Raw genomic sequence first — 27,976 nt, forward strand, 5'->3', positions numbered from 1 at the left:
AAGGAACTACCTGCCCTTGGATCTGTTCGGTGTTTTCCTCCCTGGTCAGCCCCACGCATTGCCTTGTGCGCTGCCAGTAAAGCTGTGAGGGGAAGAGATGGTTTGGGAAGCTGATGTTCTGTGCTTGTGACAAAATGAACGAGTAACTCATTTTGGGAGTGCTGCTAGTTACCATAACTGCATTTTCCTTGCTTCCCCAGAGCCCACTGTCAGTGTGGTCCAAGACGCCCGCGCTCGGAGTGCCAGTTACCTCCAAAATCCATACGACCTGCCTAGGAACAGTCACATTCCTAGTCACTATGACCTCCTCCCCGTAAGGCACAGCCCGACGCACGGGCCATCTTGGGACAAGCAGTCTTAAAAGGGATGAACTTCATTGTGCACTGTGCTGCAAACACACGCTCTGAGGAAGCAAAAGAGAAGACAATCCTTTTCTGCGCTGCAGGATGCTGACGGGATTTCAGACTGTCTTACGCAAGGACCTAATGTAACACAACATCTGCCTGGGCCAACTGCTGCTGCATGATGTTATTTATAAAGACATTTTTATATGGGTAACAGGAACTAACGAGAACCTCCTCCACGTGTGACTGGAGTACATCACCCCAGGAAGGTGGCTACATACTCCAGGCAAAAACTCTGTGGCGTGTATTCTAACCCTGGCTTTGCTGTAAAATAAAACACAAAAACATGCTAAGTAGACGGACTTATACTACCAACTGCATCAAGAAACCTTTTACTGTTAGGAACAAAGTGACTAGGAATTCACTGGAATATATTTTCATCTTTGTCATGGAAATGGACATTTTTTCTGAATGAAAGCAGGGAAACTTGTCATTTCACTGTCTGGAAACCTCATTTACTGCCATCACCATGTGCAACCTGTGCAGCTCACACTTGGTAATGAGCACTGAGATTTTCATCCTTATATTCAGTACCAGGGTATTTCAGTTGAAGCGTATTAGCACAGACACATTCTGTACAGTTTTTTAAAATGTAACATCTTGGCAAACATCCACTGATCTCTGCTAATGACTTGAGTTTCAACAGTGAGTCTCACAGCCAACCTACCACACTTTTAAAAAGCTATAAAGTATTTTGATTGGCACAGATAGGCATTAATTTTCCTTATACAGCTTTTATTTTTTTAGATAATTCCACCAGCTTTATCAGGCAGTGTAAACCGATGCACCTTCACTCCCGGCCCGGGGACACAGCCGGTTTGCACAGACTAACCCTGGTTTGGTTTCCCTTTCCTAAAGCTAAGACACGTCTGCTCATCTTTACAAACCATCTCATCACGATTCGCTTAACAGCATGCCGTTTGTGATACCCTTTGATTTGATGTGCATTACCATGTAGTGCAACTTTATCCGTTGATGATTCTACCTGAAATGTCATTAAATTGAGCTGAAACTGGGTTTTCTTTTTCAGCACCTGTTTGTGAACTAATTATCAAGGGGTTGGCCCATGGTAAAGTTTTGGACTAAGCCACCATGAGTATTTTTTTTTAATGATCTTTATTGACCTAGATAGTAGAATACTTGCCGTTAAGCAGTTCCTTGTAGATTTTGAGCATGAAATAGTATTGATTCTAAGTACGTAATTTTATTAGGCAAATGTGGAAGCAGCAAGTTGATTTCCTCTTAAATATATAAAAAAAAATAATTCTGTTGCACATTCATCACTTTGATGGAAGTAGAAGAGAATGAAACCAGCATCAATCTGTTTGCTCTAAGCATGATCATTCGTGTAACCTGCTGGTCTAGGGGACGGGGACAAGGAGCCTTCCAGCTCGGAAGCAGCAGCTTGATGCTGGCTCAGAGTCAGACCAGGCATCAGATCACTCGGAGCACCCTGATGGGGCCGAGCCCGTGTCCCGGCAGACGGGCTCAGCCCTCACCTCTGGGATGGAAACCCCTCACACAGTGGTACTGAGCCACCCGCAACCTGCACAGCACCCCTGGGTGCACCACTGCAACACGCTCGTGTATCAGGCTGCGGGGAGCCCCGGCGCGGTGCTGCAGAAGGAGCTGGGACCCCAGCGGGTGGTCGGCTCGGCTCTGAACCCCACTGTGCAAACCAGTTCTGCAGTGAGGCAGCTGAGCTGAGCCCAGAGATGCCCCAGGCTTCCAGAGCAGCAGATTTTCATGTTGCAGGATAATGCATAAGTAGTTACATGAATGCTGCATGTGTGCATGGGGCCAATGACTGATCAGCAATAGTAATTTTATTTTCCAGGAAAGCCTTATTTGAGATGTAAGTAGACAATTATTTTGTAGGGCCAGTAGAAATATATTTTATGTACCTGAATAGAAAGACTTACCTCAAATCTATCAAGAGAAAGGCAGTTTGGTAAGGAATACTCTCGTTAGAGACCTACCTTGACACCTAGCACAAGCAGTCTCAGCTGCCGGCCTGACCAATCTTTGTGTGTGTTGCTGTAAAGCTTCCGATGAGACTCCAGAGAGCAGAGTTGTGCTCAGTTGGGGTTTTTTTCAAAGCTGGATTTTCAAACCAAATGCAACAGTGTGCACAGAGCTTAACAGGAAAAAAACAAAACAAAACCAACAAAAAAGTACCTTCTTGTATATTAGCATTAGCTTAGGAAATAGGCACCAAAATGGCAATACTTTTTTAAGGCAAGACAGATTTGTAATATATTTGTTCACTGTGCAAAGGTATTCACCTTGTACAAAATAAATTGAACTTCTCTCAGTGTGTATTTTCTGAAACGTACTCATTTGCAGACTTAAACAGGTCAGAGTCCTCCAGGCGACGTGGCTGGTCACAAAGGGGCTGCCCCCTCAACAAAAAAAAAAAAACAAACAGGAGGCATCAGGTTTACAAGCCAGAAGTCACAGGATTTCTCAGAAACCACAATGTTGTAATTCAGACTGTAATTTGGAGTTCATTTCAAGTAACGCCTAAGTTTAAAACAAAACGTAACTGGCTCTGTACGTATCCTTCTTACAATTCCTCAACAGTTTAACCTTAGCGGGTCTGAGCAAGAGACCTCGATGATGCACAAACCCAGCCGGACCAGATCCTGCACACCTACAAAGAGCAATCTGCAGCAAGTACCAGCACCAGGTCTCTCTCCGATTTCCACGCGATGCAATTCAGCGCGTGTCAGGACAGCCTCTGTGCCACTAGCGGGTCGTCTTGCCTTCAGGTGGGCGCTGGAGGGTACAGGCCAGCACAGCGTACCCTACTGCCCCTGCAGTGATGAGCCAGGACACATGGCAGCCACCTCAGCAGGTTTGACAGCACTCCCAGGAAGCCTAATCAATAAATCACGAGCATAGATTTGCAGCAGAAACACCTTCAGAATTAATGACTCCCAGGCAATGCAGCTGACTGCTACATGCTGAAGCTTTTCCAATATTTGTGCTTCATATTTCCAAAAATCTTGTTAACTAAAGCCCAGCATGTAATCTTCTTATTTGACAAGCCATACTCAATAAGCTATTTAAAGCTGGAAATTCATCAGGTTTGAACTGATAGAATAAGTAATTCTAGCTTAATAAAAATGTCTTTAAATCAGAACAACTCCATGTCCTTTCTGCTTAAGAGTCAGAACCTCAACTCCCATCAAATACAAGAACCACTGATGCTTGCTGAACAGCTTCAGAATTGTTAAGGTTGTGACTATTCAAATATGTAAATGACAGCAAAAGCTTTTTGGCAAGTAAAGCTCATTTTGCAGCATTATAGAGAGTTCCCAGAAACTCCAAAAGCTCATTTCAGGGCCCAAAAGCAATATCTGTTATAATCAGTTGTCTCTTATTAGCAGAAAAGAGACACTTCAGTGCAGAAATAACGCCAATTACAGAAGAGAATGATTAATCAGCAGCTGAACAGGAACAATATGCCGTTGGGTCAGTGTTCAGACAGAATAATGTCTTGCATTGTCTCTCCCAAAGCACTTTGTGAAGCACGTTCTTGTCCCAGGAGCGTCACCCAGCCCAGGGCCAGCCAGGATCTGCTGCCGCAGCACTGCAGTGCTTAGTCAGGAAAAAGCAGTATAAAACCATAGAACACGAGGCAAAGGCTTTAATGGGTAAGAAGTTACATCCCTGTATAAACTCTGTTTGATTTTGCTTTAGAAGTCGATGGCTTATGAAGGCTTTACAAACTATTGCATGAAAACATTGTTCTATGTTGCAGCAGTTCGTAAGTACAAAAGCAGATTTTGCACAGCATTTCCACCCAAGGCCTGATGGAAAAAAAGAAATTAAGAGCTCTTACTGTCTCTAACAGCACCCACAGCCATTTCACAGCTGCCCAGGACTTACACACAGCACTCTCTGTTGTGGACCAAAGGAAGAAGCACGTGCAAACTCTGCGTGGGGCAGGGGTGGCGTCGGCCTCCAACAGCCATCTGTGCTCCCACAGCCTTTGTCACGGTTGCATTTGCTGCAGAAGGAAGCAACTTGCATAAAAGCACGTGAAATCCAAACCTGACATGACAGCTAAGTCAAGTTGCCTGCTTACATGAATCAGAAAAGAAAGCGAAGCGAAACTCATCCTGCATTTCCAGTTGACAAATTTAGAACTTGGCTGCTGCGGTAATTTGGTTAATTCCAAAATATGCTCTGGTCTGGTTAGAGAAAATGCTGTGGGAACAACTCCCACAGTGAGCAAGGGCCCAGCCTGACGCCTTGTCCTTACGCTCTCCTGCAATACCAAGAGGCCCTACATAGCCTTTGTCCCCAGAGCCACCACACGTGCGGGGGCAGCTGCTGCTGGGGACACTGGCAGTCTGGCGCCTGAGCACCACCTCTTCAGCAGGACCCACAGCAGGATCACAAAGCCATAATAATTTGCTGTAGAAAGCAATACCTTGCTGTCCACAGAAGTTTCTTACTGGTGACAATATGGACAAGAAAACCCAGACAGGTTTGTAAAAGCTATTCAGAGGTTTCACTGGAGTGAACCCACAGACCTCTCAGAGTCCAAGAGCTCCCTGACACTGCCAAACCGTCATGGCTATGAACTGCAGCAGCCCCAAAAAGCTGCAGGCCTGGTCTGAATAACGAAGGCAACTGTCATGTAACACGACCCTTTCGGTTCCTTTTCTGGGTGTACTTCCACTTCAGCATCTTCTCAGAACCAGTTCAAAGAAGCTTACTAGCTTCCAGCACATAAAAACCTTCACGTCAGTTCCCAGTTCTCCCAAAAAACCGCACCCAACACCACACTGAGTTGTCCCCTGTAATTCTTTATTAGAATCATGGATGAATAGATTTTAAATCAATCTAAAAAAATAATGAATCAAGGTACAGTACATGCATAAAATACAAAGTAATTTACAAACAGATCAAAATAGCATCTTCAGAACTAATACCAGGAGGAGAAATGGATTTAAAAAAAAAAAAAAAAACCACAAAAAACAAGTGACCGACTACAGCAATGCCTTCTGTGTGCCTTACACATCATGAGCACCGCAAGACAGAAAGGTTGGGTATGAAACGCAGCTGGTAGTGCCTACCCAGATCTGGATGTTCCAAGTGGGTCATATCAGAGTTTGAGAAACTTCCCCTACAAGCAATTAGTTCCCTGTAATTGTATAAATAACTGCAGCCATTTATACAACAAACAGCTCTTTTAAATACCGTAGAAATTCAGCACCTATAGCCCCTAAATCTCAGTACTAACGATGCGTTTCGGAATAGCACACAGCGAGTGATATGCAGTGAGCGATATGCAGTGAGCGCAGTGACAGAAGGCACAGTTCATGTATCCCTGAACAAGCAAATCGAACAGATGATTTGTACTGAGCAACAGTCCACAGAGGGAACGCATCCAGTAAGAAAACTACTCCAGATGTTTCTCTTAAGGAACATATAACAAACCACTGGAATAGTTTAAAAATCCTGGATGAAACAGAACTGGAGACTAAGACGAGGTTGTGGAAGTTATTGATTCATCAACTCAAGCATTTGAATAAGCATGTAATACGTGACAACACCCTTCAAGTCTGTGGACCATGAAAGAAAAAAGGCATCTTCAAATCCTGATACCACCAGCACTGCGGGGGCCAAGTCTCGGGCAGCACAAAAACACGCTGCAAGTTCCAGTGATGGAGTGACCCTTCATCAGTTAAGACTGCTCGTGCTTTTCTTCATGCACAAGAGGCACCTCAGTGGGAGTGCCACCAGCGTCTCCCTGGCCAGCCTCCCAGCAGCTCTGCCTCACATTACAACCTCTGCAGCAGGTGCCAAACCACAACAGCTCCTTCACAGGTAGCAAGAACCCTGCTGCTATGTTCACAAGAAATTCTTTTTCTCCCCCATAATATTCCATAAAAAAAAAAATCCTTAACTTGACAATCTGAAGATATAGCCAAAAACATTTAACTTACATTAAAATTGCACTTCAGAGCAATGGGCATTTCATCAAGCTTTAGATGCAGTATACAACACCTTAAGACAAGGAAAGATTATCCTGCCCAGAGATATTTTCCTAGTTCAACCAACAGTAACTGTTTTGCGAGGAGCAGAATAACGTCTTCAAGTGCTCACTAAAGGTGTCTGTGCTCTGACTAGCAGGCATCACGTTGGAAAGAGATCAGTTCAGTTCCAAACAATTTACTGAACCAAAACCGACAAGTCAGTGTTGGAAAAATACTGCAGCCACATAGAAGTAATAGATTCATTAACACTGAAATCAAAGTGTTTAAGACATGGAAAAATTCAGATGAAATAAGCAGAAACTAAAAACAAGAAAGTAACCACAAGAATTACAAATATATTTAAATCTCGGACCTGGGGAATATACACAGCCTTTTAGGAAAGAATGAACAATTCTATATATTCTGACAGCACTGCATCTTTGGTTTGTTTTCAGTGGTTGGAGGGACGTGAATGGGAACCACGTTGTTGCTTGGAGACATATCGTTTTCACGTCTGTCAGACATTTGCTTCTGGGAAACAATACGATAGATCTCTGGAAGATGAGAAAGATCTAGTCATTACACGTACACCAGCAAAACACCATCAGAAAGTTAAAACTGGGGGAAACCAAGCATAAATTATATAAAGATTTCCCACAGTTTTGAAACTATATTGGTAGCGCACAGAAGGTTTCACAAGAAGTTCAATTGTGATGCTTTCTATATTCAGAATATAAAATATGTGTTTGCAAAAGAAATGAGGTTTTTAACAACTGTTTTACTTCCCTTGAGATAAGAGTTGGTAAACAGGCAGAATTCACAGGGGTTTTTTACTAGGAATCATAAACTATGTGCCCCGTCAATTCCTTCTCATGGTTCTTAAGGCTCCAAGGACAGTGGTCACGTGCTTGCTGACGTACCCATGGACAACAGCAAGATTAAAAACAGCCACTCAGAATTTCTGATAGGACTGCAAGGGCCATTGCTTCCCTCTTGGCATGCCTATCACATACAATACCTCACCTATCACCCAAATGGTTTTAAATCTTCAGAAAAGGTTGACTGGGGCCCAAAAGGGGAGACTCAGCACCTTAAGCAGCACACAAATCCTTTAATGAATTTGTTGCTGTGTTAGCATAGCTAAAATTCAAAACTATAGAAAAGAAATATGGACTCCAGATGAAAAAATTGCAGCATCAACTGGAAAGCATGGGTTAAACTCCTGTGCCTTCCCCAGCAGGCACCCACTGGGGAATGCCTTTGTTAGTGGTTGATGGCACTCACTGTACATAAACTCAGAGTAACTACAAAAGCACTTATTTCAGCTGCACAGAAGAAAAAGTACAGCATACATAGTAGCACTTCACCCCCAGAAAGGAAATCAAGGACACCAAAAATAGAACACTGCAAACTCACTTGCAAATTTGACTTTTAAAACCAGTAAAGTTAAAAAAAAAAACACCAACAACAACAGGCTCACTAAACCTCAGTTTAACAAACAAGTTTGAAAGCGTTTCAGATTCAGCAAAGAGCCGACCCCGAAATGACAACATCGCGTATTTTACTTTGCACAACAGAAAAGCGTGCTGGCAACAAACACAGCAGCACTGCCAAGCAGCAGAGCCCCGAGAGAAGGCAGTTGATGCCCACACCCGATTTGCACACTCCAGCTCACTGCCCTGCCGTAAGGCACCGGGTAAGCCCAGGCTGCAGAGTGTCTGCACTTCACTCCTCGCAGAGGGAAGCAGGGATGAGCACAGCTCGCAAACAGCTCTGGCAAAACAAAGGTCCAAGTTCTTCTGAAGTCTCTTATCAGCCTGAATAACGACTGTCCAAACACACACCTCTCCTGACCCCAACACAAGACGCATCTTTTCCACCAGAAATTTTGTCATTAGTGAGTAGCCTTTGTTCAGAATTTTGATGAGCTGCTGCTGCTTAGCGCACATTCTGACACCGTTTCAGTACTGGAAATTGAGCAAGCAGCCTAGTGCAGAGAGGTCCTCTTTGCTGCCAAGGGCTGAGCACACAGCTAAGCGCCTGCTTTTATGACAACGGGAAGAGATGGCACCGAGGAGCTGAAAAGGGTCCTTGCCAAACAGGGCTTGAAAACCTCAGCCTTGATGCAGCGAGCCTGCACTGATTTAAGCTGCCAACACAGAGGCCAAGTGCTCCCCAGGAAAAGTAGCAGCAGGGCTGCAAGCGTCCACGGGGCTGTTGGCAAAATAAAAATCTGTCACGTAAATACTGTGCTGTATCTACAGGCTATAGAAGCAACACCAACCTTTGCAAGCGGCGCTTTGAAGGAATCTGCCTGCCGGGCCTCCAACTGACCGCTCAGACTCAGACAGGGCTAAACCGTTCAGGAAAATGGATGGGATGCTACATACACGTTCAGTTACAGATAAAGCCACTGAGGCAACCAAGAGCTGCACACATAAAAGGATTTTCTGATTTCACCCTTTCTCGAGTTCACTCTTCTTTCCAACAGTCTTACACATAAACAACTTCACAAGTTAAATGAATCCCATGAAATCAGATCTTTAAAGCCACCTGCAACCCCGTGTGGGAATTTGCAGATAAAGATCAGCTTCACCCTGTGGCAGGCCACTCAGCAAGGCTCGGCAGAGCGCTGGGGTGCAGAGGTGGGAGGAGCACAGCTGGAAAAGACCTACCCTGCGTTCTTCAAGTTTTCTGATCCACTGCCCTGCCCCAGCACAGGGCAGACAGCCGGCTTACCCCCAAGTGCAGAACACTGCCCGCTCCCAGTCATTGGCAGAAAGCTCTCACCACCTCCATTACCAGAAACTCTCCAGTAGCACTTTCAGCAGCAATTCTCAATTTTCCAGAGAACTTCCTGAACAAGTTCATACTCGTCCCTAACATGAGCTGTCACACACTTCCTCCAGCCCTATGAGCAAGGAATCTGAACAGTGCCCTCTGTGTAACACCCTCACCTTACAGCAGCCCTGAAGCCTTAAAAACAATCCTAACAGCACCGATTTCTCTGCCGATGAAGGGTCTATCCCCTCTGACTTGGGAAGGCATTTCCATGTCCCCACTTCCACCACCTCCCCAGCAACCCTGCCAGGACATGTAGCAGCTGTGCTGCTTTAACCAACTCACAGCAAGCCCCAAGGAGTTGCTTGCTGCTGCTTCTCCCTCCTCTGCAGCGCAAACCTTTGCGCAGCCACGTTGTACTGCCCTAAAAGCCTAAATGGCTAAAACCTGCATTTCCCTGGAGCAGCTGCATGCTCCTTCACCACACAGCTGTGCTGGTGTGAAAGGGGAGGCGGGAACAGCTTAAACCTGCTCTCACTGGAGCGAACTGCCCAGAGGCATACACAGAAACTGGTCTGCACAGAGGAACGCCAGGCTAATGAAGACATGCACTTTTTAATGAAGACACTACATTTTATGCTCTGCTCAGTAACTGAATGAGACCTTATTAAGAACACATTCACAGAATGCATCACTGCATAATTGGTAACTGTGTGAGACAGGCCTTGCACTGTAAAGACGGCTGGGAAAAAGTGACACTGCTGCCTAGGAGGAGCTTGACCAGACCCTGTCCGCTCAGCCTGCACTAGCGTTTCATTCATTCTCAGGTGTACAGAGCTAACAAACGAGGAAATCCCTAGGTTTTTTGATGTTAATGCTCTGTGATTGTGTTTCCTTGGAGATGGGATTCCTTAGAGATGAAACCACGGCAGAAGGCAGTGCAGGAATAGAGACAGTACAGAGCCAGGCAGGGAACAGAAGCAGACTCCAGTTTACTTTAAGGATGGTTTATCCTGCTGTGAATGCTCTGAGTAGCTAGGATTATAATACCAGTCTCTCCTACTTGCCAGATGATACAAAGCAGCTTTGTGTGCACAACAATCAGCCCTTAGAGTCTAGACATCTTGCAACAGAAGAATTTGGACAGGGACCATTACTCTAAGCCACAGAAGGAAAAGGTCCCCAAAACCTCATCTGGAATCCACAGCAGGACAGGAAGCCCACTAGATCCAAGACATACCCCCCCTCTAAAAGTCCTCTGTAATACAGGTAGAGGCAAGAAAAGCTTCCTCCCCCTTCTTCCACCTGTACAGTGGAAGTGTAACAGCAGAACACACACTTAGGCTTTTCTAACTATAATGGGTTCGTATTTCCTATGCCCAAAGCCATCCATTCAAAGTGGCTTAACCTGAGAATCTAGGTGTGGACAAGCTTAACACAGACCCTGCTACACCTCCAAGGGAAGTACTCTTACAAGTTTCCAACACTGTCCCAACCAGACCAGCTTCAGTAGGGCTGCAGGAGAAAGGAGTTTTGCTACAGACCTTAGTTGTGACACCCTGTATCAGGGGAGATCTAAGCAGCTGTGTGAAAGGCACTGGGAGCAGCCTGGGATGTCTCCGTGGTGCAGCTCCCAGCACTGCAAATACTAGCAGAGCTGGTGCGGCAGCGTGCCCTGCCCCTCCTTCTGCCAGCCACCTCCGCCCACAGCCTGTGGGCAAAAAAGCCTGTTGGCTTTACCAGCTTCCTTCTTCAAAGGACAGTGAGCATTCCACCTGCAGGCACTATGCTTGGAGGCAGCCTGGCCAAATACACGCGCTCCATGATTCTGCAGGGTCACTCCGAAAATGACATTCCGCAGATGACTGCTCCCCTCTTTCCTCCAAAGCAAATCATTAACAGAAAAAGCCAGCTGTGAAGTGTTATCAAGAAGTCTATTGGCAGAACATTCGTCCTTAGCATGCCAGTCACAGCCGAGATGGAGCCAACCTGCTGTTAATGCATTATTTACTTCATCTTTATCTCCCTGAAACAGGAGCTCCTGTCTGGAGTGAGCCACATGCCCACTAATCAGCAGAAGTGTTTCTTCCAGCAGAGTTGAACCAAACCCTCCTAAACAAGGATCCTGTCCGCAAACCCAGGAGCTCTTTACCCAAAATACTGCCACAGCAACACACAGGGAACATTGACGTTTGTGGAAAAGCAACAGCCTCAGCAATCTGTCAGAGTCCACCAAGGGCAAGTTTTAATCACTTGTTCTTCCGTTACAGACTGCTCCCCTTACAGAAAAATTCATCCAGGGGAAAATAAAAAAAAAAAAACAACAAACCTCCACAAATTAAAATCCCAAGTAACTTCTGGAATAAAAGGTACTAGTGGAAGCATGCGAGAAGAGATAAAGAAACAGCCTAGCCTGTGCCCAAGAGGTGAACTGCTTCCCCATGGCAATGGCAGTGTATCATCTGAGGTCACACAGCTCTGCTGAAGTAAAGCACCAGCCCAGGGCATGCAGGAAACTTTCCACCCCTTCAGCCATCACTGTTAGGGAACAGAACGGTCTAACGGGTGATGGGCGCAATTAGGTGACTGGCGTGTATTGACTATGACAGCCACCACTGCCCACCAGCGAAGGGGTAAACAGTGCCTGATATATTTCCAGTTCTGTTTTCTTAGTGCTGTTGCTGCATAAGTACGAAAGTTTATTAACTAACCTTCATCTGAGGGCCCTGATCCCCTCTGAAAACTGAAACAACAAGCAGAGAGGCTGTTTGTTCCACATTACACGCAGCACATTTGGCCAGAACCTGACCTCAAAGTTCAGTCTAGGTGCTCCTGAGAGGAAACAGGTGACAACCAAGGACATATGCATAAATGGAAGACGCTTCAGGTTTTAGCAATTACAAATAAGCAACAAAAATGTCTTTCTCCTGAAATTCCATGCCCAAATTCATGAGCATTTTTGACAGGACTGCCTTTAGGCCCGTGAAGAAAACAGGAAGTCCAGCAGGCACCCCAGATACCATGGTGTTCAGCCACTCCTTAACCATCCACCCTCTTGACGGCATTAGTAATTAATTAGTCATGTAGGGAGTAAATGTATAAGCCAACATCTCTTTTTCTAAAAAAAAAAAAAAAAAATTAAAAAAATTGTGCAATGTTGAATTACAACCAGATGACAACACTGAAGTTAAAAGGGAACCACATGGTGCAGCTAAAGAGGAAACAAACTCAAACTTTTAGTCCCAGCACTGTATGAAGCAACAAGATGACAGGCATCCCCATGCACTGTTTATTCATCTAACACGAACACACTTTTTTGCTAGTATATGGGCAGGAGCACTACTGCTTGGGGATCCACTGCAAAGACCACAATACAACCAGAACCTCTCAGCAGCCTCTTACAACTAATAAGACAACAAACAGATGGACACAGGCAGGTAACACGCCAGCATCCTAACAACTCTCTTCACTGCTAGGGTGCTCATAAAGCATTTCGAACTCCTCAAAAAATTGTACAGAATTTATACTTCTATTACAGTAAATAGCTTCCTCGCTGCCTCCTCACCTGCATGTTCCAGTATGGCTAACAAGTCCTTTTTGATGCATTTTTAATAGAATGTCTAAATTAGCAAGCAAAGAGGAAAAAAAAAACCCCAAAACTAACGAGGTGCCAACGTCACGGCGATGAGATCTGATTAACAGAGACACACAGTTTAGAAAGTGGGGCTGTTCCTCACACCAAGCACATCACGCAGCCCGGCACATGCTACATCAGAAAGGAGGGCGTTTAAAATTGCAACTGGGAAACATGTTGGAGGCACTTGGAGAAAATGGAAACACTGCCTGGCACTTCTAGAACTGAGACATACCAGAACAGAGGAGTCTCTCAGGTGTTTTCAAGACCAAGAGTAGAGATTTAGAGAATCATTTGCCAAAGCAGGGAATGATGACAGCTCAAAAGGCATGCACGCCGCTGTCGTTCCACTATGCCCTGGCTACAGGCAACAGGGTACACAGTAACACAAGTCCCCCGCAAGAACTAGTGATTTCCGTGCCAATTTGTGAATTCCTACCCTATCCTTTATAAGCCATGGTTAAATTAAGGCCCCCCATGTCGTTGTAGTTCAATGTCTCAAGAGTCTTAACAAGTTTTGCATATCTAAAGATGGATTTAAACAAAAAGGAAGTACTTTATCCACAGAGCATAAAAAACACAGCGCACTCTGCAATCACATGTTCCAGAGGCCAAAAGTCCAGCCAGGACTATTAAACGCAACGACAATGACTACCCTGCAGTTCAGGAGTCACTATGTCTCAGACTACCAGTAGCAGTATTGTTCAAAGGAAGGATCTCTACACTTTCATCCCTCTTCCCTTGGCAACTGCTATGGTTACCATTAAAGATGGAAAAAAACTAGATTGACTTCTCCTCTGATAAACAATGGCTGTTTAACTTGCTGCTTGCATGAGCCAATTCTCTCCCGTGGGCACTCCCTATACCATACACAAATGGGAAACTGAAACGAACTCGGGAACGAATCCTTGTTCACTTTGATCTGCCCCAGGTTTCTAGTCAGCCTAGTTCAAGGCTGGCCTTTCAACTGTGACACTTCAAAACTGGACTTCAAATCTTACAGCTGTGAGGAATGATTAAATAGCAAAATCTTAAACACTTTATAGGCAAAGAAATGCCTATTTGCATCATATCTGAGCAGCCTTCTGCCCTTCCCCCTTGAAACACAAAGCACTAGATGACTCACCTGTCAGAATAGTCTGGAAAGCTGCTTCCACATTTGTAGAGTCTAAAGCAGATGTCTCAATAAATGACAAACCATTCTTCTCTGTGTGGACAGAAATGCTATAATTAGAGGGGTACATCACATATCTGTCTTACATCTGGAAGAACTTCTGTTCCAGATTATATGTGCAGTGTTTCTGATGAGATGCACAGGTATCAAGTTGTGGGGTTTTCCCCCTTACGTGATCTGAAAGCAACACCACCACTAGAATTTAGACTGATTCCCGAGCACAGGGGGATCAGCCCAGTGCTGTTTTACTTTGAGGCACATCTCCCCGCGTCACTGAAAGTGAGAATTTGTTGCACTTTCAAGAATTGTGTAATGAAGCTTCCGGGATTTTCTTTAACTTCATCAAGTTTCTCCACCTCCCACCTGCTAGTATGTCATGGCAGCTTATTTTATTTAGCAGGGCTAGCCCTAGCCCCGCCAGGGGAATGAGTGTCTTCCACCTGCAGGCAGGGATCCTCAGCACAGGCCGTAATCTCTGCAAACGCAGCTACAGCAAGCCTTAATGTAAGAAACCCAGCTACACTCCTGAATGAAAGAAATCTGGCCTAAAACAAGGCAAGATTTACAGAAACCAGAATTAATTTTTTTTTCACAGATCATTATGTAACAAGAGTTGGAAAGCCAGTTTAATGGAAGTCTGTTCAGCCATGGGCATCTGCCAAAGGCTCCAGATCAGCTGGTGCAAAGAAGGCAGTATACAAGTAGGTGCACAGCTACCCACCATACAAGAAACTCAAACCTAAAACCATGGGCAGTTTCTGCAAGAGTAGCAATGCATAGGCAAGAGAATAAATCTGGTTTAAAACCTTCAAGTGCCTCTTGCTGATTCTTTACACCACGTCAGCAAGCACATTCTAAAGGCTTCCTTTTTGGCTGAATTATAAAGGGGCAAACATCAGTATGTGACACAGGAACATCACCAGCAGCACTCTTTTTCATTCTACCAGCACACTCACCTGTATCTAAGACAAGGTAGGCAGATTCCCCAGACAGTCAGCATTAGAACATTATTTTGAATTCACCAACCTGCAAAAGCTCTGGCCTCATCTGTAGGGACCGCTCTCAGGTGGCGCAAGTCACTCTTGTTCCCCACAAGCATGATCACAATATTGCTGTCAGCATGGTCTCTCAGCTCTTTCAACCATCGCTCTACATTCTCGTAAGTAAGATGCTTAGCAATGTCATACACCAATAATGCCCCTACAGCTCCGCGATAGTACCTGTGGGTGAAAAGGCACATTAGAGAACCAGCGAGAAACACGATTAGAAGCAGTAAGTTACTGTGCAGTAATGGGAAGTAGCTATTACTAAGACAGCTAAACAAAAAATACCCAGAACCAAGCTACATGGGACTTCAAACAGCCACGTAGAGCATCCAGACCAGGGTTATGCCACAGAACCACCAGAGCAGCCAGGGCAGCTTGGAGTCTAGGGAGTAAGCCAAAGCTTGTGTTTGCGGGGAGAACCCTGCATCCCAAAAATGAAGCTTTGGAATCTGTGGGGAACTACTGTCGCCTTCAACCTCTGACCCACTCCTGAAAAGTCCCCCACCCATCACTGTGGGTGCACGGCCCATAGTGACAGAAAGACTTTAGAATGACTCACTGGATCATAAAAACGTCCACCGGCTCTATTCCCTTTATAAAAGGCCACAGCTGATCTCCTTTCAGACCAGAGAGGCACAATAACACATACAAAAACAAACAGGCTGTGTTCTCCCACCCTGCAATCCCCTCCAGCTTTACTGAAATGCAGCTTTTCCCACGCTGTTCTTTTTCAATTAAAAAAAGTGTGCAAAGTGAGCAGTCTTGCAGTCTTTCCTTGCTGCTACAGGAGGGCTTCTGGTCCTAGCTACCACTGATAAAACCTCCTTAAACACTTGATACTACTTTATCAAGTGCTTGCATTGAAATAAGTCTCTCAAAGGTCTGCATTCTAGGCTTGTCTTGCTTCCAGTTACACATCATGAGAGCACTGAGAAGTAAATCAGTTTGCGCAAGCACACACTGTATCAAGTTTCTGGGCTGAATAGTATTTAACCTTCTTTCCACCATAAGTTGTGGATACTACTCGATAAAATAGAAAAACACCCCCTGTTTGCAGTTTCTGAGGAATCAGAAAGGCCCAGAATTACCCTCCTGGGCAAAAGCTTCTCTGCAGCCATACAAACTATCACTTACGCTGATGTTATAGCTCGGTATCGCTCCTGCCCTGCCGTGTCCCATATCTGAGCCTTTATTGTCTTCCCATCAACTTGAATGCTTCTTGTTGCAAACTCTACTCCAATGGTACTTTTGCTTTCCAAGTTAAACTCATTGCGAGTGAATCGAGACAAAAGGTTGCTCTTGCCTACTCCAGAGTCTCCAATAAGTACAACTACAAGACAAAAAAGGACGTAAGAATCAGATTCCAGATGTAGATAAGACATTGATAATCACCTGCAATAAACATTTATTTTCCAGAATGAAGCATGAAGGAAAACAGTGGCAAAACCACTACCCTTGTCACAGGCCTACTGTCCAAGTCTTGATATTCCTAGAGAAACAGAGCCATCACATTCAGCAGCATTTTGAACAGACATTAGACTTGACTTTTACTTGTTACATTTCAGTCTCCTCTACCCAACATGAAAGAACATTCCTCCTCCAGGAAGAATATGCATGGTTGTCACTCCAAAAGTTGGGAATTGTTTTTCATGTATTTCACATCCTCGAAACAACACTCAAGCTAAAAAAACAAAATGAAAAATCTACACCACGCAACAGAAATCCGTTTTGCTGAAGAAGTCTAAAACATAGGGCAAGCAGCAGACTCTGCCTTCATTTTACACTCTCTATACCTTTGCAGAAAGCAGGTTCCCTAACTGGGGAAAAGGAATAGAAAAGAAAAATTTATGAATAGAAAAAAAGAACCAAACCCATAGAAACCCACAAGACCACCGTCACCCTGATGGACAGTTCAAAATGTTAGCTGAGCTACAGCACTGTGCCCTTCCACAGTCATCCTCTGCTGCTGCAACTACCGGCCATTTTAGGCCAGAGCCTGAAACTGCTCTAAAATGCTGCTGGGCATTGCTAGGCCTCAGAACCACCACGCACTCCCCCTTCGCTAGCTCAGCTTGGCTCATCATGGCACCAGTGCCAGCAAACTAATTGGAAGGATTCAGCTATGCTTGACAAGACATTGACAGAAGGTTTAAAGTCCAGTTCCTACAGGAAAAAAAAAAGCATCGTGAGGATTTGCTGCAATATCCTGTAATGCTGAGTTGAAACGTGCAAGTTTAAGTGTAACTTAAAAACTCACTACCAAGATGCAGGTCACTGGATGAAACATTCACAACCCAGAACCACACCAACAGAAGCCTTTCGGGATGATCCTACGAAGATAAGGTACTGAACTGCTAACAGCAGGAAATCGAAGAAAAAGAGGATAAGTAAGAACCTTGAGAAGGAAGGCTGATAACTTTTACATGTGGCAATGAATCAATGCCAGTCCAAGCAAAAGAATGTACACTCCGACGACAAAAAAAAAAAAAAAAAAAAGGTAGTTGTGGCTATGCTTGTTTTGGAAAAAAACAACCCAACAGAAATATCTACTCAGTAACATACATCACATACTAGTTAAGACACTGCAGCACGGTGTTAAAGATTCTGTGTGGTACAACAGAGGAATGAGTGCACCAAACACTTAAATCGCGTGAGAACCCTCCCCGAGGAGTCTTAGTCTCACAGTGCAAATACTCCCATCTGCTGCTGCACCACACAGCAGCCCTCTGAACGCCATCCTCTATTCAAATAACATAAAACAATTCTGGCAAATGGGATTCTCTCTGACTTTAAGGGCAGAGCAGCACCTTTTAAACACCCTGGACAAAATGAAAATTGCAGCAAATGCTAGCTTCAAACACAGCCTTGTGGAGAATACTTCATCAAAATAAACATCTTTCCAGCTTCCCCTGCCAGCTGACTCAGCACACAGCCGGCCAAGCTGCAGAAGTTGCACAAAGCACAGAGTGGTTCTGTTAACCACTTCTGTTTATGAAGATCACAAGTGCAGGTAGGTGGCAAGCACATGTGCTGAATGCAAACAGGATTCTGCTTTCCTACGTGACAGGTCAGCACTGTTCAGTGTCGGCTGCCCTGACACAGCTGAATAGCCTTGCCGGCACAGAAGATGCTAAACTAATGAATTTGGTGCAGGGGACAGGGCACCTAATTGCATCGTCACCACCTGGCAAACTACCATAGCAAATAAGTTCTTTATACAATTTTGGCAGGTTTAGGCCATGGCTTTAGATGACATCACATTTGTATTCACTGGGACATGTTCTAATTAAGTTCCTAGGAGGCACACCTCAGTCCTGCTATCACCCAGCACTAGCTTTGGCAGCGGCTGAAAACTTCTCTAAACAGGAAAAGCAATACACATACGTAATTTCCTTTTCCCAACAGGATGCACCATATACCTGTCAAGTATTCCACTCAAACGTATTTCTGTTATTCAGTGCATATGTCAAAGCACAGCTTTAAGTCATTTCACAATAGACAGATCATTTTAATTCCACCACCAGGTGTGGGTTTTTTCCTTACCTTGTCTGAATCCCATGCTGCTTATGTTCTGAATGGTTTCCTGCACCAGATTAATATGTCCCAGTTAAAAGTGGAAAATATTAGACTCTCCTCCTTGAAGTCAGCTATTTCTTCTACTTAATTAGGCCAATGCAGCTCCTCTTGAATGCGGACACAAGAACAGCTTGCTGTGTCAGCAGGCACCTATGGCCCCTCACATTTTCTGCATTTCTGCCAGTCTGAGCAAGTATGACCCTTTGAATACAATTATGAACTAAAACAGCTTTAACAGCCAGTCAGACTGTATTATTAATTTTAAGCTTGCTTTCCTTATCAAATTACCTCATTTTGATGCTTTATACCACACAGTGTTCCCAGGTATTATATTCTTAGCATACAAACAGAGCAGGAATGACCCTGGATGTCTGAGTCCTATTCTAACTCCCAGGCAAACAGTTTCTGGGAGGGAAATGACATTATCTAGTTCCACGTTAAAGCTAATTGTTCCTGCACACATACTTTTATTGGGCTTTTCTTCCAGAAGCTCACTCCTAATGGTTAGAAATTGCCTTCTAATTTTCAGAAGAAATTAGCGGTCAGCTGATGGTGGTGTTCATGTGCCAGCACTGTCCATTAGCTTATTAGTTTCTACTCCCAGTGGTGTTTACACTGGGGTATTTACAGAAAGCAACCCCATCTTCTCTCGGCTTTGTTCTACTAGCTAAATAAGCCAAGTCCCCAAATGTTTCCTTATAAACAGACAGTCCATTTCCCCAAACATCCTCCCTAGAAGTTTTTTAATTTCTTTTCCACACAGTGAGAACTGTACACATCATTCTAAGCAAGGTCTCCCTGTGACATATACATGAAATTTACTATTTCCATCTCTACCAGGCATACCTAGAGCTAGAATTACCTTTTCCTGACACCTTGATGGCTCAACCTGGGATCAGACCTAACTGTTCTAGCTTTAAGTTGGCAAATTTTACTTTGCCAAACTCCTGTAAGTCCCCAGGCATAAAATGTTACATCCTGAATCCCACCTGATTTGGGGGATGGTAGTCCTCATAAGCACACGGCCCTTCCAGTGCTGCACTCCGACTTTCTCCTGCACCACTCACCTTGCATCATCAGCAAATTCCTTTACTACATCAGCGCTGCAAGGAGGAAGGTCTACAGGAAACATTCAAGCAAGTTCAGCAACAGGATCTACTCTTGTAAACCTCCATCAATAACCTTCCCTTACAGCAGCAGCGCCTTAGAAAGCTTCACAATCAAGGGAGATTTGTATTGGCACATTGTGGAAATCATGAAAGTGATCTCCTTGCCCCAGGTGACTGCTACTAGGCAGGTCATTCTTACTCGTTTACTGATCAGCGAGTTCAATACTTGCAAGCATTGCTCTTCAAATCAGCGCATTTGACTATCTACAGCATTTACCACCCCAAAAGGTTTAAGACAAGTATTTGGTGGAGGGGGGAAAAAAAATAAAAAAGTATGAAGTCTATGCTACTGCATAAATTTCATTCTGTAACTCCAGTTTTATTTCTGTAGAAGACCAAAATAAGAATTCAATTTCCTAAGTTGCATAAAAAGCAATTTCGAGAACTACATAAAGAAAGGATTATTAATTTTTCACCAACACTCCAGCTCACTCACCCAATTTTTATTTCTGTTAAACCTTTTAGCTGAAGTTTTCAGAAAATACTTTAATTATCTCATGAAGTATATTACAGACAACCTAATCAGGTTGAAAATAGAAAGTCCAGCATCACTAGCTTGTATTGTCTATGATAAAAGTTACTACACAAGTCATACATTACACGATTTAAAACAAGCTCACCAGCACTAGGGAACTACAATGTCTGAAAGGCCTCATCTCTACACTGAGCTCGGCTATTAAGAGGCGCAGCAATGAAGAACCTGGACACGTCTTCACGGCCCCCAGAAGAACCCGCTGACGAACACCTCTTCCTGCCCACTTCAGTTGGAGTTTAAAGGAAACCAGAGTAAGATGACCCGATTCTACATCTTGTAAGTAGCTGCTGACAAACCTAACACGATCATGTCCTATATTAATCTCCCTCCTCACCCGTGCCCCCCTGCTTTATTCACCCACTTCCTGTCGCAGAGAACTGGCATCTCAAAGGCACTTCAGGGTAGGGCTTGTTTACTACCTGTACATACTACACGTAATGCAGAGCTGGGCCTCCAAATGCCTCTGTAGTAAAATGTCTAAACTGGCAGGTTATGGCACAAAAGGGCTCCACATCTAACACAGTGAAGGCAAAGGGCCTGCTACCATTGTAAAAACCAAGGCGTCATGCAACCGCTTTTCCCTACAAATTTCTCTAAACAAAACAAACAAGGAAAAAAATGTGGTTTTTAAAACCCAAAGCAACGAGTTTATTGCATTTCAGAGCATTTCCTCAATATCAAAGGGAAAAGCTGGAGAAAATAACATGCAAAGTAGGAAACAGTCAAAAATGTTTTTCCTAACAATAAGCTGAATGGCACCACAAGTCAGGTCAATATTCAGAAATGAGAAGCTTGACCCCAAATCCAGAGTGTCCAGATGGTCAAGGTGCAGACATAACCTTCTCAAGCTTTGTTCATAGAAAACACAGACGACATCTACAAGTGAGGGTTACTGTGATAACTCTTCATCTACTGCAGGTACATTACTTTAATCAAAGAGAGTAAAAAGTTCCTGCATTTAAGCCAGGCTTAACTTATTAAATAAAGTAATATCCTTATATTGCCATTATATTTCCCTCCCATTAAAATTAGAGCAAAATTCCTACAAACTGGACTTCATAGGTCTTGCATGTCTTCAAACGCAAACAGTAGGCACTGTTCTCAGCTAAACCCCAAAAGTAGTGAAGACTACAAAGACACGTGCAGCTGGACAAGAAAAAATTGCCAGAAGCTGCCTCTTTACAAGCTAGGCTTAGGCTTTAGCCTGTGCTGAAGCGGGCAGGGTCAGGAGAGGGGTAGTTTGTAACAGGTACTCGATTTTATTGTATGGTAACATAGGTGGGCTCAGCTTACACCCACCAGCAAAGGCAGCCTGATTACAACATACAGCTGCTGTCAGTGGCTGACAGGACAAAACCAGGTCTCACAGACACATGACAGTTTAACTCAAGAGTAATAAAAGACAGCTTAGACTAGAGAATATCACCCAATTACTTTAAACCAAGTCAAACCCTGAACTCAGTCCCACCAACCTACCATGTCCCTTCAAGTTCATAAACCCACAACCACTGTCCTACTGGATTAAGTGTCCTTACAGACCAACACCCAGTCTGACTGTCAGCAACCGATGTCTGAGAAACATTCCGTGTAACACAACAAGCTAATCTTTGCCCTAGCAAGCCCCTGAATCTTCAAACAAGCAATACCTTCTGGCTTGTCATTGAAACCATTGCACTGAAATGCTCCAACAGACATTTCTCTTCCTCTGTAAATTTCTGTAGCTTTTCAAACCCCTCTGTAGTATTTATGGCACTGCAGCACTCAATTTACATATACATCTGTGGGACTTTTATGTCCTTTTGTTTTCCCCTGCTGCTCAATAAAAGCAGCATTACAGATATCCAGAGAAACTGACAAAACCAGTAGATAACTTCCCCTATTTGCCCTTATCAATCACTGTTTTAATTTTGATAAAGTTGTAGATCACTTCAGTATATGGGATATGAATCTATTAGTTCTCTCTCCTGATTATACTGATGCCCTTCTCCATCTTTTTAATTCTACAATATCCCTTTCAAAATGGATATACCCATTCCTGCCTGTATTTTCCCCTCAATCCCCAAGATGCTCATGTTTCAGATTCAAACATCAGTTGAACATTCCCCCTGAGTTTTCATTTCCTGTTCCAAGAGGTTTTACCTACCCCTTGCCTTTTTGACCAGCACCTGGTAAAGAGACATTCATTTCCGAGACCTACTTGCAGTAATTTCATGATCATTCCAGAGTGGTGACAGCTTGTTCAGAACAACCGTCACCTTTGGCAAGTTACAGAAGTTTCCACAATTTGTATTACTCTGCATTTGTCATGTTATTTCAGCTGCCACATTAATCCCAGTTACGTGACACTGCATCAACTTCCTGCAGTCTACTCCAGCTTTGCAAAGCCTGAATCACTCACCTTCATAACACCATTTTCAAAGCATTCCCTGAACTCCCAAGAGCCTCTATAAACCAGTCTAAACAGAAAAAGCTTTAGAAAGGGCAACCAATTAAACTAGGTTTGCACTTTTCCACGTAACTGGATCACAACTTTATTATCTTCCAATTACATAAGGAAGCAGGCCTAATGAAAGATAGGACCTCTCCCAACAAACCCTGCATCACTGATATTCCTAGGCCTTCACAGCTAAAGCATTACTTATAAACTGTATGAACAAGTAAAAATAATGCAATGGTTTTGATAACTCATACACATGAGTACCTACAGTAAAATTGCTTGATGCAATTAAGTTAAGCTGTCAGCAAGGCCCTTGCCAACGCTGCAAGCTGAGAGAAAAGGCATTTCTGGGTACTTCCTGATTTTATTTTAATAGCAGTGCAGATGACCGATTTACAGTTAGAAATAATGCCACTTTGCACATGGCAATTGGATAAAACAGGCAACAAAAAAGAATGTAATTCCTCAAAGTTATTACATGAGCTTAAGGGTACAGAAAGAACACACTTGATGTTTTTCTTTACCTAAGTTTCATGATGAAAAGCACTGGGTCCCTCACCATTACAATGCAGTAAGAAATACTCTAAATCCTAAATTCGAATTCACAATACCATTGCAATAAAAACCCTACTTTCTACAATACTGTGCTTGCTTTTAGAGTAGGACTTAAGAAGCTGGACTGTCAACCTCAAACCAGCAGCATTTCCATACACAGTTCACAGCGTGCTTTACGAACCTTTTTACAGCAGGCTGGTATTTTACTCTGCAGGGAGCAAAAACTGGGTAGTTAACTACAAGCCGCAACACTTTAACCCAACTTGCGTTGGCAGGGCCGACTGCAAGGGCACCACCAGCCCTGGAGGAAAAGGGGGGGAAGGTTCCCCTGCCCCCAGCCGGGTGCCAGGGCAGGACGCGGGATCACAGGGTGTGAAACAGCAGCTCCAGTCGCCCCTCGTGAAGAGCTCAGAGTGCAGAAAGCAGTAAATAATCCCGCTTTATTAAATTAGCTGCATCATCTACCAACGCTGAGCGCATAACTCAATTCTCCTTCCTCTTCCAGCTATTAAAAAGGACTGGGAATACTCCTTATCAGCCCTGGGCATCGCCTCCAGCGATCCCCGCCCGCCAGCCCAGAGGGCGGCCGGCGCCTCGGGCCCCGAAGGGCGCAGACGCCCCGCACAAGCGCGGCCCCGCCATGGACACCGGCCCCAACGGGACATTCTGGTGGCGGGGCAGGCAGCGGGGCCCAGCACCCCGCCGCGTCCGGGCCCAGCGACACGTCCCGCCGCCCCGCAGCCCCCGCCAGGCCGGCACAGAGCCGCCCGCGGCCCCCCGCCCCACCCCGGCGGCCTGCTCCCTCAGCGGAGCGGCGGCCGCGGGCCGGGCCCGTCCCCGGGGCTGCGCGGGGGGCAGCGACGGGGAGCGGCGCCCGCCGGAAGGTCGCGCCGTGAGGAGGCCTCTCGCCACCCCCCGCCAAGGCCGGGACCCCCTGCGGAAGGTGACCCCACCGGCTGCTGCAGGGAGGGCCCGGCGCCCCCGTTACCTTTGAAGAGGTAGTCGTACTCGTCGTCGCGGGTGCCCATGGTGGGGTGCGCCGAGGCCGAGCACTGGGAGCGGGAGCCGGACCCTCCCTGCAGCCGCCGCAGCGCTTCCGCCCTCCGCGGAGGACAGGTGGTTCCGGGGCAGCGCGGCGGCGGCGCGAAACTACTTCCGGGGGGGGCAGGGCCGCCGCCGCGCCCACCCCGGCCTTAAAGAGCCTGTGCGGCGAGGGGGAGCGGGGCGTGGGCGGTGTGCAGAGCCCGCGGGGAGCAGCCGCAGCGGGGAGAGCCGGGGGGCGGGCGGGCAGGCAGATGGGCTGGCTGCGGCAGGAACGCGGGGGCCGCGGGAAAGGGACTAGTGCTGGGAGGGAGGGGGTGTTGGCAGAGCGGTTCCATGGTGTAATGGTTAGCACTCTGGACTCTGAATCCAGCGATCCGAGTTCAAATCTCGGTGGAACCTGGTCTTTTTTTCTCCCCACGGCTTTTCCCTTTCGAGGTTTTGTCGAGCTGCTCTGCCTCAGTTACAGCCAGACGTGCCCCTCACGGGCAGAGGTGTGACAGCCTCACCTCGCTGCTCGCGGCTGGCACCCACCAGCGCTCCCCTCAGCGCCGTGCGGGTGCCTGTCTCCTGCCTGCAGGGGCAGGCGATGGCCTCCACCCTGGCATTGGCCTCGACCCTGGCCATGGCCTCCACCCCAGCGCTGCCTGCAACCGCGGCCCAGCTTGAGACCGACGGGCAGGACCCCCCAAGGTCTCACAGATCTTTCCTGCATGGGCTGAGAGCGGCGTGTGTAGCTGATGGAGCAGCTGGTGGAGGCATCAGAGGTGGCGATGCGCTCTTTCAGCTCTGGAGGTGCAAACAGGCCCTAAGCACAGGCCCCTGCCCCGCCGCCATGCCACTGCCCGCCCCGCGCATCCCCACCCGCGAGGGCCCCGCATCTGCCCTGTGCCGTGGGAGACACCAGCTGTGTCACCGGCTTCCCTGGGCACAGTGTTTAGACCTAAACAGAAGAGGATAACAAACAGCACTTGCGTCCAGATGATTAAACCAAAGCCCTTAAAACTGCTCTTTGCCACCAGCCTGCCGCCAGCAGCAGCGGGACGGGCACCTTCCCCACAGTCGGTGGTTCTGCTGTCGCTCCTGGGTGCGGAAAGTAACCCCTGGGCATTGGCAGCAGCACATGCATCCCTTACTGTCTGCTGGAGCAATAATGAACCATAATGTGGTCCTCTGCATTTAAAAATAAATAGTCCACACTGCCTTGGAGCTTCTGAGCAGGGAAAACAAAGCACTAATAACAACGACACGTGATGTGACCACAGTGCCTCGCGCCGCAGGAGCACAGTGCTGCTGGTGGGGGGTCTCTGGGAGCACCGGGGCGAGCCTGGAGCTTTGGGGTCTGGGCTCAGCACGTGTCCTGCTGCCAGCACCCCTGGCAGATCGTGCACCTCCAGCCTCTCACGGGTACACAAAACCCACCAAGCATTCGGGGCTTCGCATCCCCAGGACCCTGCTCCATGTGTCCCGTACAAATAATTGCATGTGCCAGTTCTGTAATGGCATTGCAAGGCCAGGCCTTGCAGGAGCAGAAAGCACTCTGGTAGCATAGCAGCGAGGTCTGCAGGAGTCCGCGTCATCTTTGGATTCATCCTTTTTATCTCCAGATGAACCCAGAACACCCAAAATCTTGAGTCTGAAAATGCTCATCCTGCTCCTGCCACCCTTGGCAATCCTACCACACTCAGTAGTGCATTAAAATTGACAATAGATACTTGTACGTGTAGAGGCTGGGGTATATTTATAACCCTGTAGTTAAGGTTTTCATCTCACATCCTATTTGCAGTTCTCCATTTAATTTGGTTGTTTAAAAGCTATTAATTTTCAGTCTGTGTTTCTCAGGCCTGGTTACATTCTCCAGAATTGTTATTAGTTGTAAAGAAATAAAAATAACACAAATGAACTATTTTTAGTTATCCTCCTGTAAGAGCTGTTCTCCTTTTTGTGTTTTGGATTTTGTTTGTGAGCCTGGAAACACCCTTTATTTACATCTTTCATATACGTAAGCATTACTTCCTCTTGCACCAAATTGCAGACGTTCCTCATCTGGAACTGGCTCATCCTATGCAAGACTTTAGAGCACAAAGTGAGGACGGCGTCTTTTCTGGTGAGCTGAAAAACACAGTCCCTACATTGCTGTACCGCTGTCACTGGCTGAACGTGAAGACATTACGCAGCAGAAGCGTTTTTGCCAATTGTGCAGTGTAACAAACATTTCTGCAGGTTGCCATGTATGTGAGCAGCAGCAGGGGTTATTTCTAGTTAAGCCTGTTTAAATGTGTTTGATCATTGGTAATGAGGTTCTTCATGGTGAAAACTGAAACAGCAGAAAGAATATTGCATCTAAACAGGAACCAACACACAGCGGGGCATGAGGATAGCATTGGACTAGCAGGGAGCTCCAGGAGTAGAAGTCTTCCATGCTGTTCAGCCCTGGGTTAATTTTGTTCCTGTTCGAGCAAGCCCCAGATGAGAATGTACAAACCCTCAGGAAATGTTGCTGTCAGCGCTGGCCGGTTTTGGCTGCTCTGCTCTTCCTTTGTGTCCCCACCTGGAGCGCGCTGCTGTAGTTACGGGATGGCCTAGGACACCTGCCATGCCTATGAAACATGGCCAAAAAGCAGAGGTCAGGCCTGAAATAACAGAGGACAGTGTGCTCTTCGACTGACAGCTTTTAATGTGAGAACAGTCATTCAGCGCTGGTGTTTCTGCTGCATTAATTGCCATTAGTGTCATCCTTGCGGGAACACTAAATTCATTGCAAACCTTGAATTAGCGCCGTCTCGTAATTCTTCAGTTTGTACTTAGACACAACCATTTGCGGAGGCAGCACGTTCCAAGCAACTGGAGCAGAGACAAGGAATGATACTCAGCTGGCCCTTGGATGTTCAATTTAGTGAAGAAAAGAAGCAGAGGTCACAGTCATAACTGCATATTTATGGTTCTGTCCTGGAAATTCATACAGCAGCTGCCAAAAAGGCCCCAGCTTTTGCCTCGGCAGCACCATTAACGTGCAGATGTGTGTCAGGGCTATCAGCTCAGAACTGCTCAGCCCCAGGCACTGTGCACCAGGCTCTCCCCGTGCCTGATTCTCACTTCATTCTCCCACTTCCCTCCTGCCACCAGCTCCTGAGACCCCAAGAGAAATCCTGGCCTAATAAAGTGGAAAAATTGCCACCATTTTTGAAGGTTGTAGCATTCCCACAACGAGGTCAAGGTCTCTGCAGAACACACCAGTGGTATTTGACATGGAAACAGAAGAATGTGAAACGGGCATGGCCAGTATTTGCTGCTGGTCCCAGCTTTTCTGACTCTGAAATCCCCATTCACACTTTGCAAAGCTCATCGCTTTGCAAAACTCAGGGAAAGATTTGGAACTGGAAATCACAATAATTCAAAACCGTCCTTGAATGGCTGTTGACCCAAATTCCCATTTCCCAGATGAAAGGAGCCCCTGGCTTCCCCAGGGCAGAAGGCAGAAAGGACAAAAGCCCCAGAACCTACTCTGTTTTATCAGAGGAAAAATATTTCCTAAGGGGGAAATCCAATCAATACTTTGCAATTTTCTAACAATCCATGAATCATTGCAATTACGCAGAGATAATTCAAGCTTTCCAATCCAGCTGCTAAA

At 45.8% G+C, this 27,976-nt stretch overlaps 2 protein-coding genes and 1 non-coding gene across 5 annotated transcripts in view; 2 read left to right on the forward strand and 1 right to left on the reverse strand.

Annotated features, from left to right (window-relative positions):
* Nucleotides 1–6,309, forward strand: part of MEGF11 (multiple EGF like domains 11) — a 215,094-nt gene extending 208,785 nt beyond the window's left edge. For all 3 annotated transcript variants that reach the window (XM_037393890.1, XM_037393891.1, XM_037393893.1), the window contains one exon: nt 201–6,309. In XM_037393890.1, the coding sequence (XP_037249787.1) occupies nt 201–361 (161 nt within the window). In that variant the 3' untranslated portion in view covers nt 362–6,309. The remainder of the gene's footprint in view (nt 1–200) is intronic.
* Nucleotides 5,205–24,436, reverse strand: RAB11A (RAB11A, member RAS oncogene family). Its single transcript, XM_037393894.1, has 5 exons — nt 24,293–24,436; nt 16,167–16,362; nt 15,013–15,206; nt 13,939–14,019; nt 5,205–6,951 (listed from the first exon to the last, which is right to left on the reverse strand). Exons 1-5 carry the CDS (start codon nt 24,330–24,332, stop codon nt 6,812–6,814), a joined length of 651 nt encoding a protein of 216 aa, XP_037249791.1. The 5' UTR covers nt 24,333–24,436; the 3' UTR covers nt 5,205–6,811.
* Nucleotides 24,437–24,675: 239 nt separating this feature from the next.
* TRNAQ-CUG lies at nt 24,676–24,747 on the forward strand. Its single transcript has one exon. It is a non-coding gene; the product is annotated as a tRNA-Gln (tRNA).
* The last annotated feature ends 3,229 nt before the right edge of the window (nt 24,748–27,976 follow it).

This window comes from Falco rusticolus, chromosome 7 (genome assembly GCF_015220075.1).
Source record: "Falco rusticolus isolate bFalRus1 chromosome 7, bFalRus1.pri, whole genome shotgun sequence".
Classification (NCBI taxonomy): Eukaryota; Metazoa; Chordata; class Aves; order Falconiformes; family Falconidae; genus Falco; species Falco rusticolus.

Excerpts from the sequence above, each read along its gene's own strand:
- RAB11A (XM_037393894.1), bottom strand. The coding sequence starts at position 24,332 with ATGGGCACCCGCGACGACGAGTACGACTACCTCTTCAAAG. Across the intron at positions 16,363-24,292 it reads GTACGACTACCTCTTCAAAG|TTGTACTTATTGGAGACTCT; the intron begins GTAACGGGGGCG and ends TTTGTCTTGTAG. Across the intron at positions 15,207-16,166 it reads TACCGAGCTATAACATCAGC|GTACTATCGCGGAGCTGTAG; the intron begins GTAAGTGATAGT and ends TTTCACCCACAG.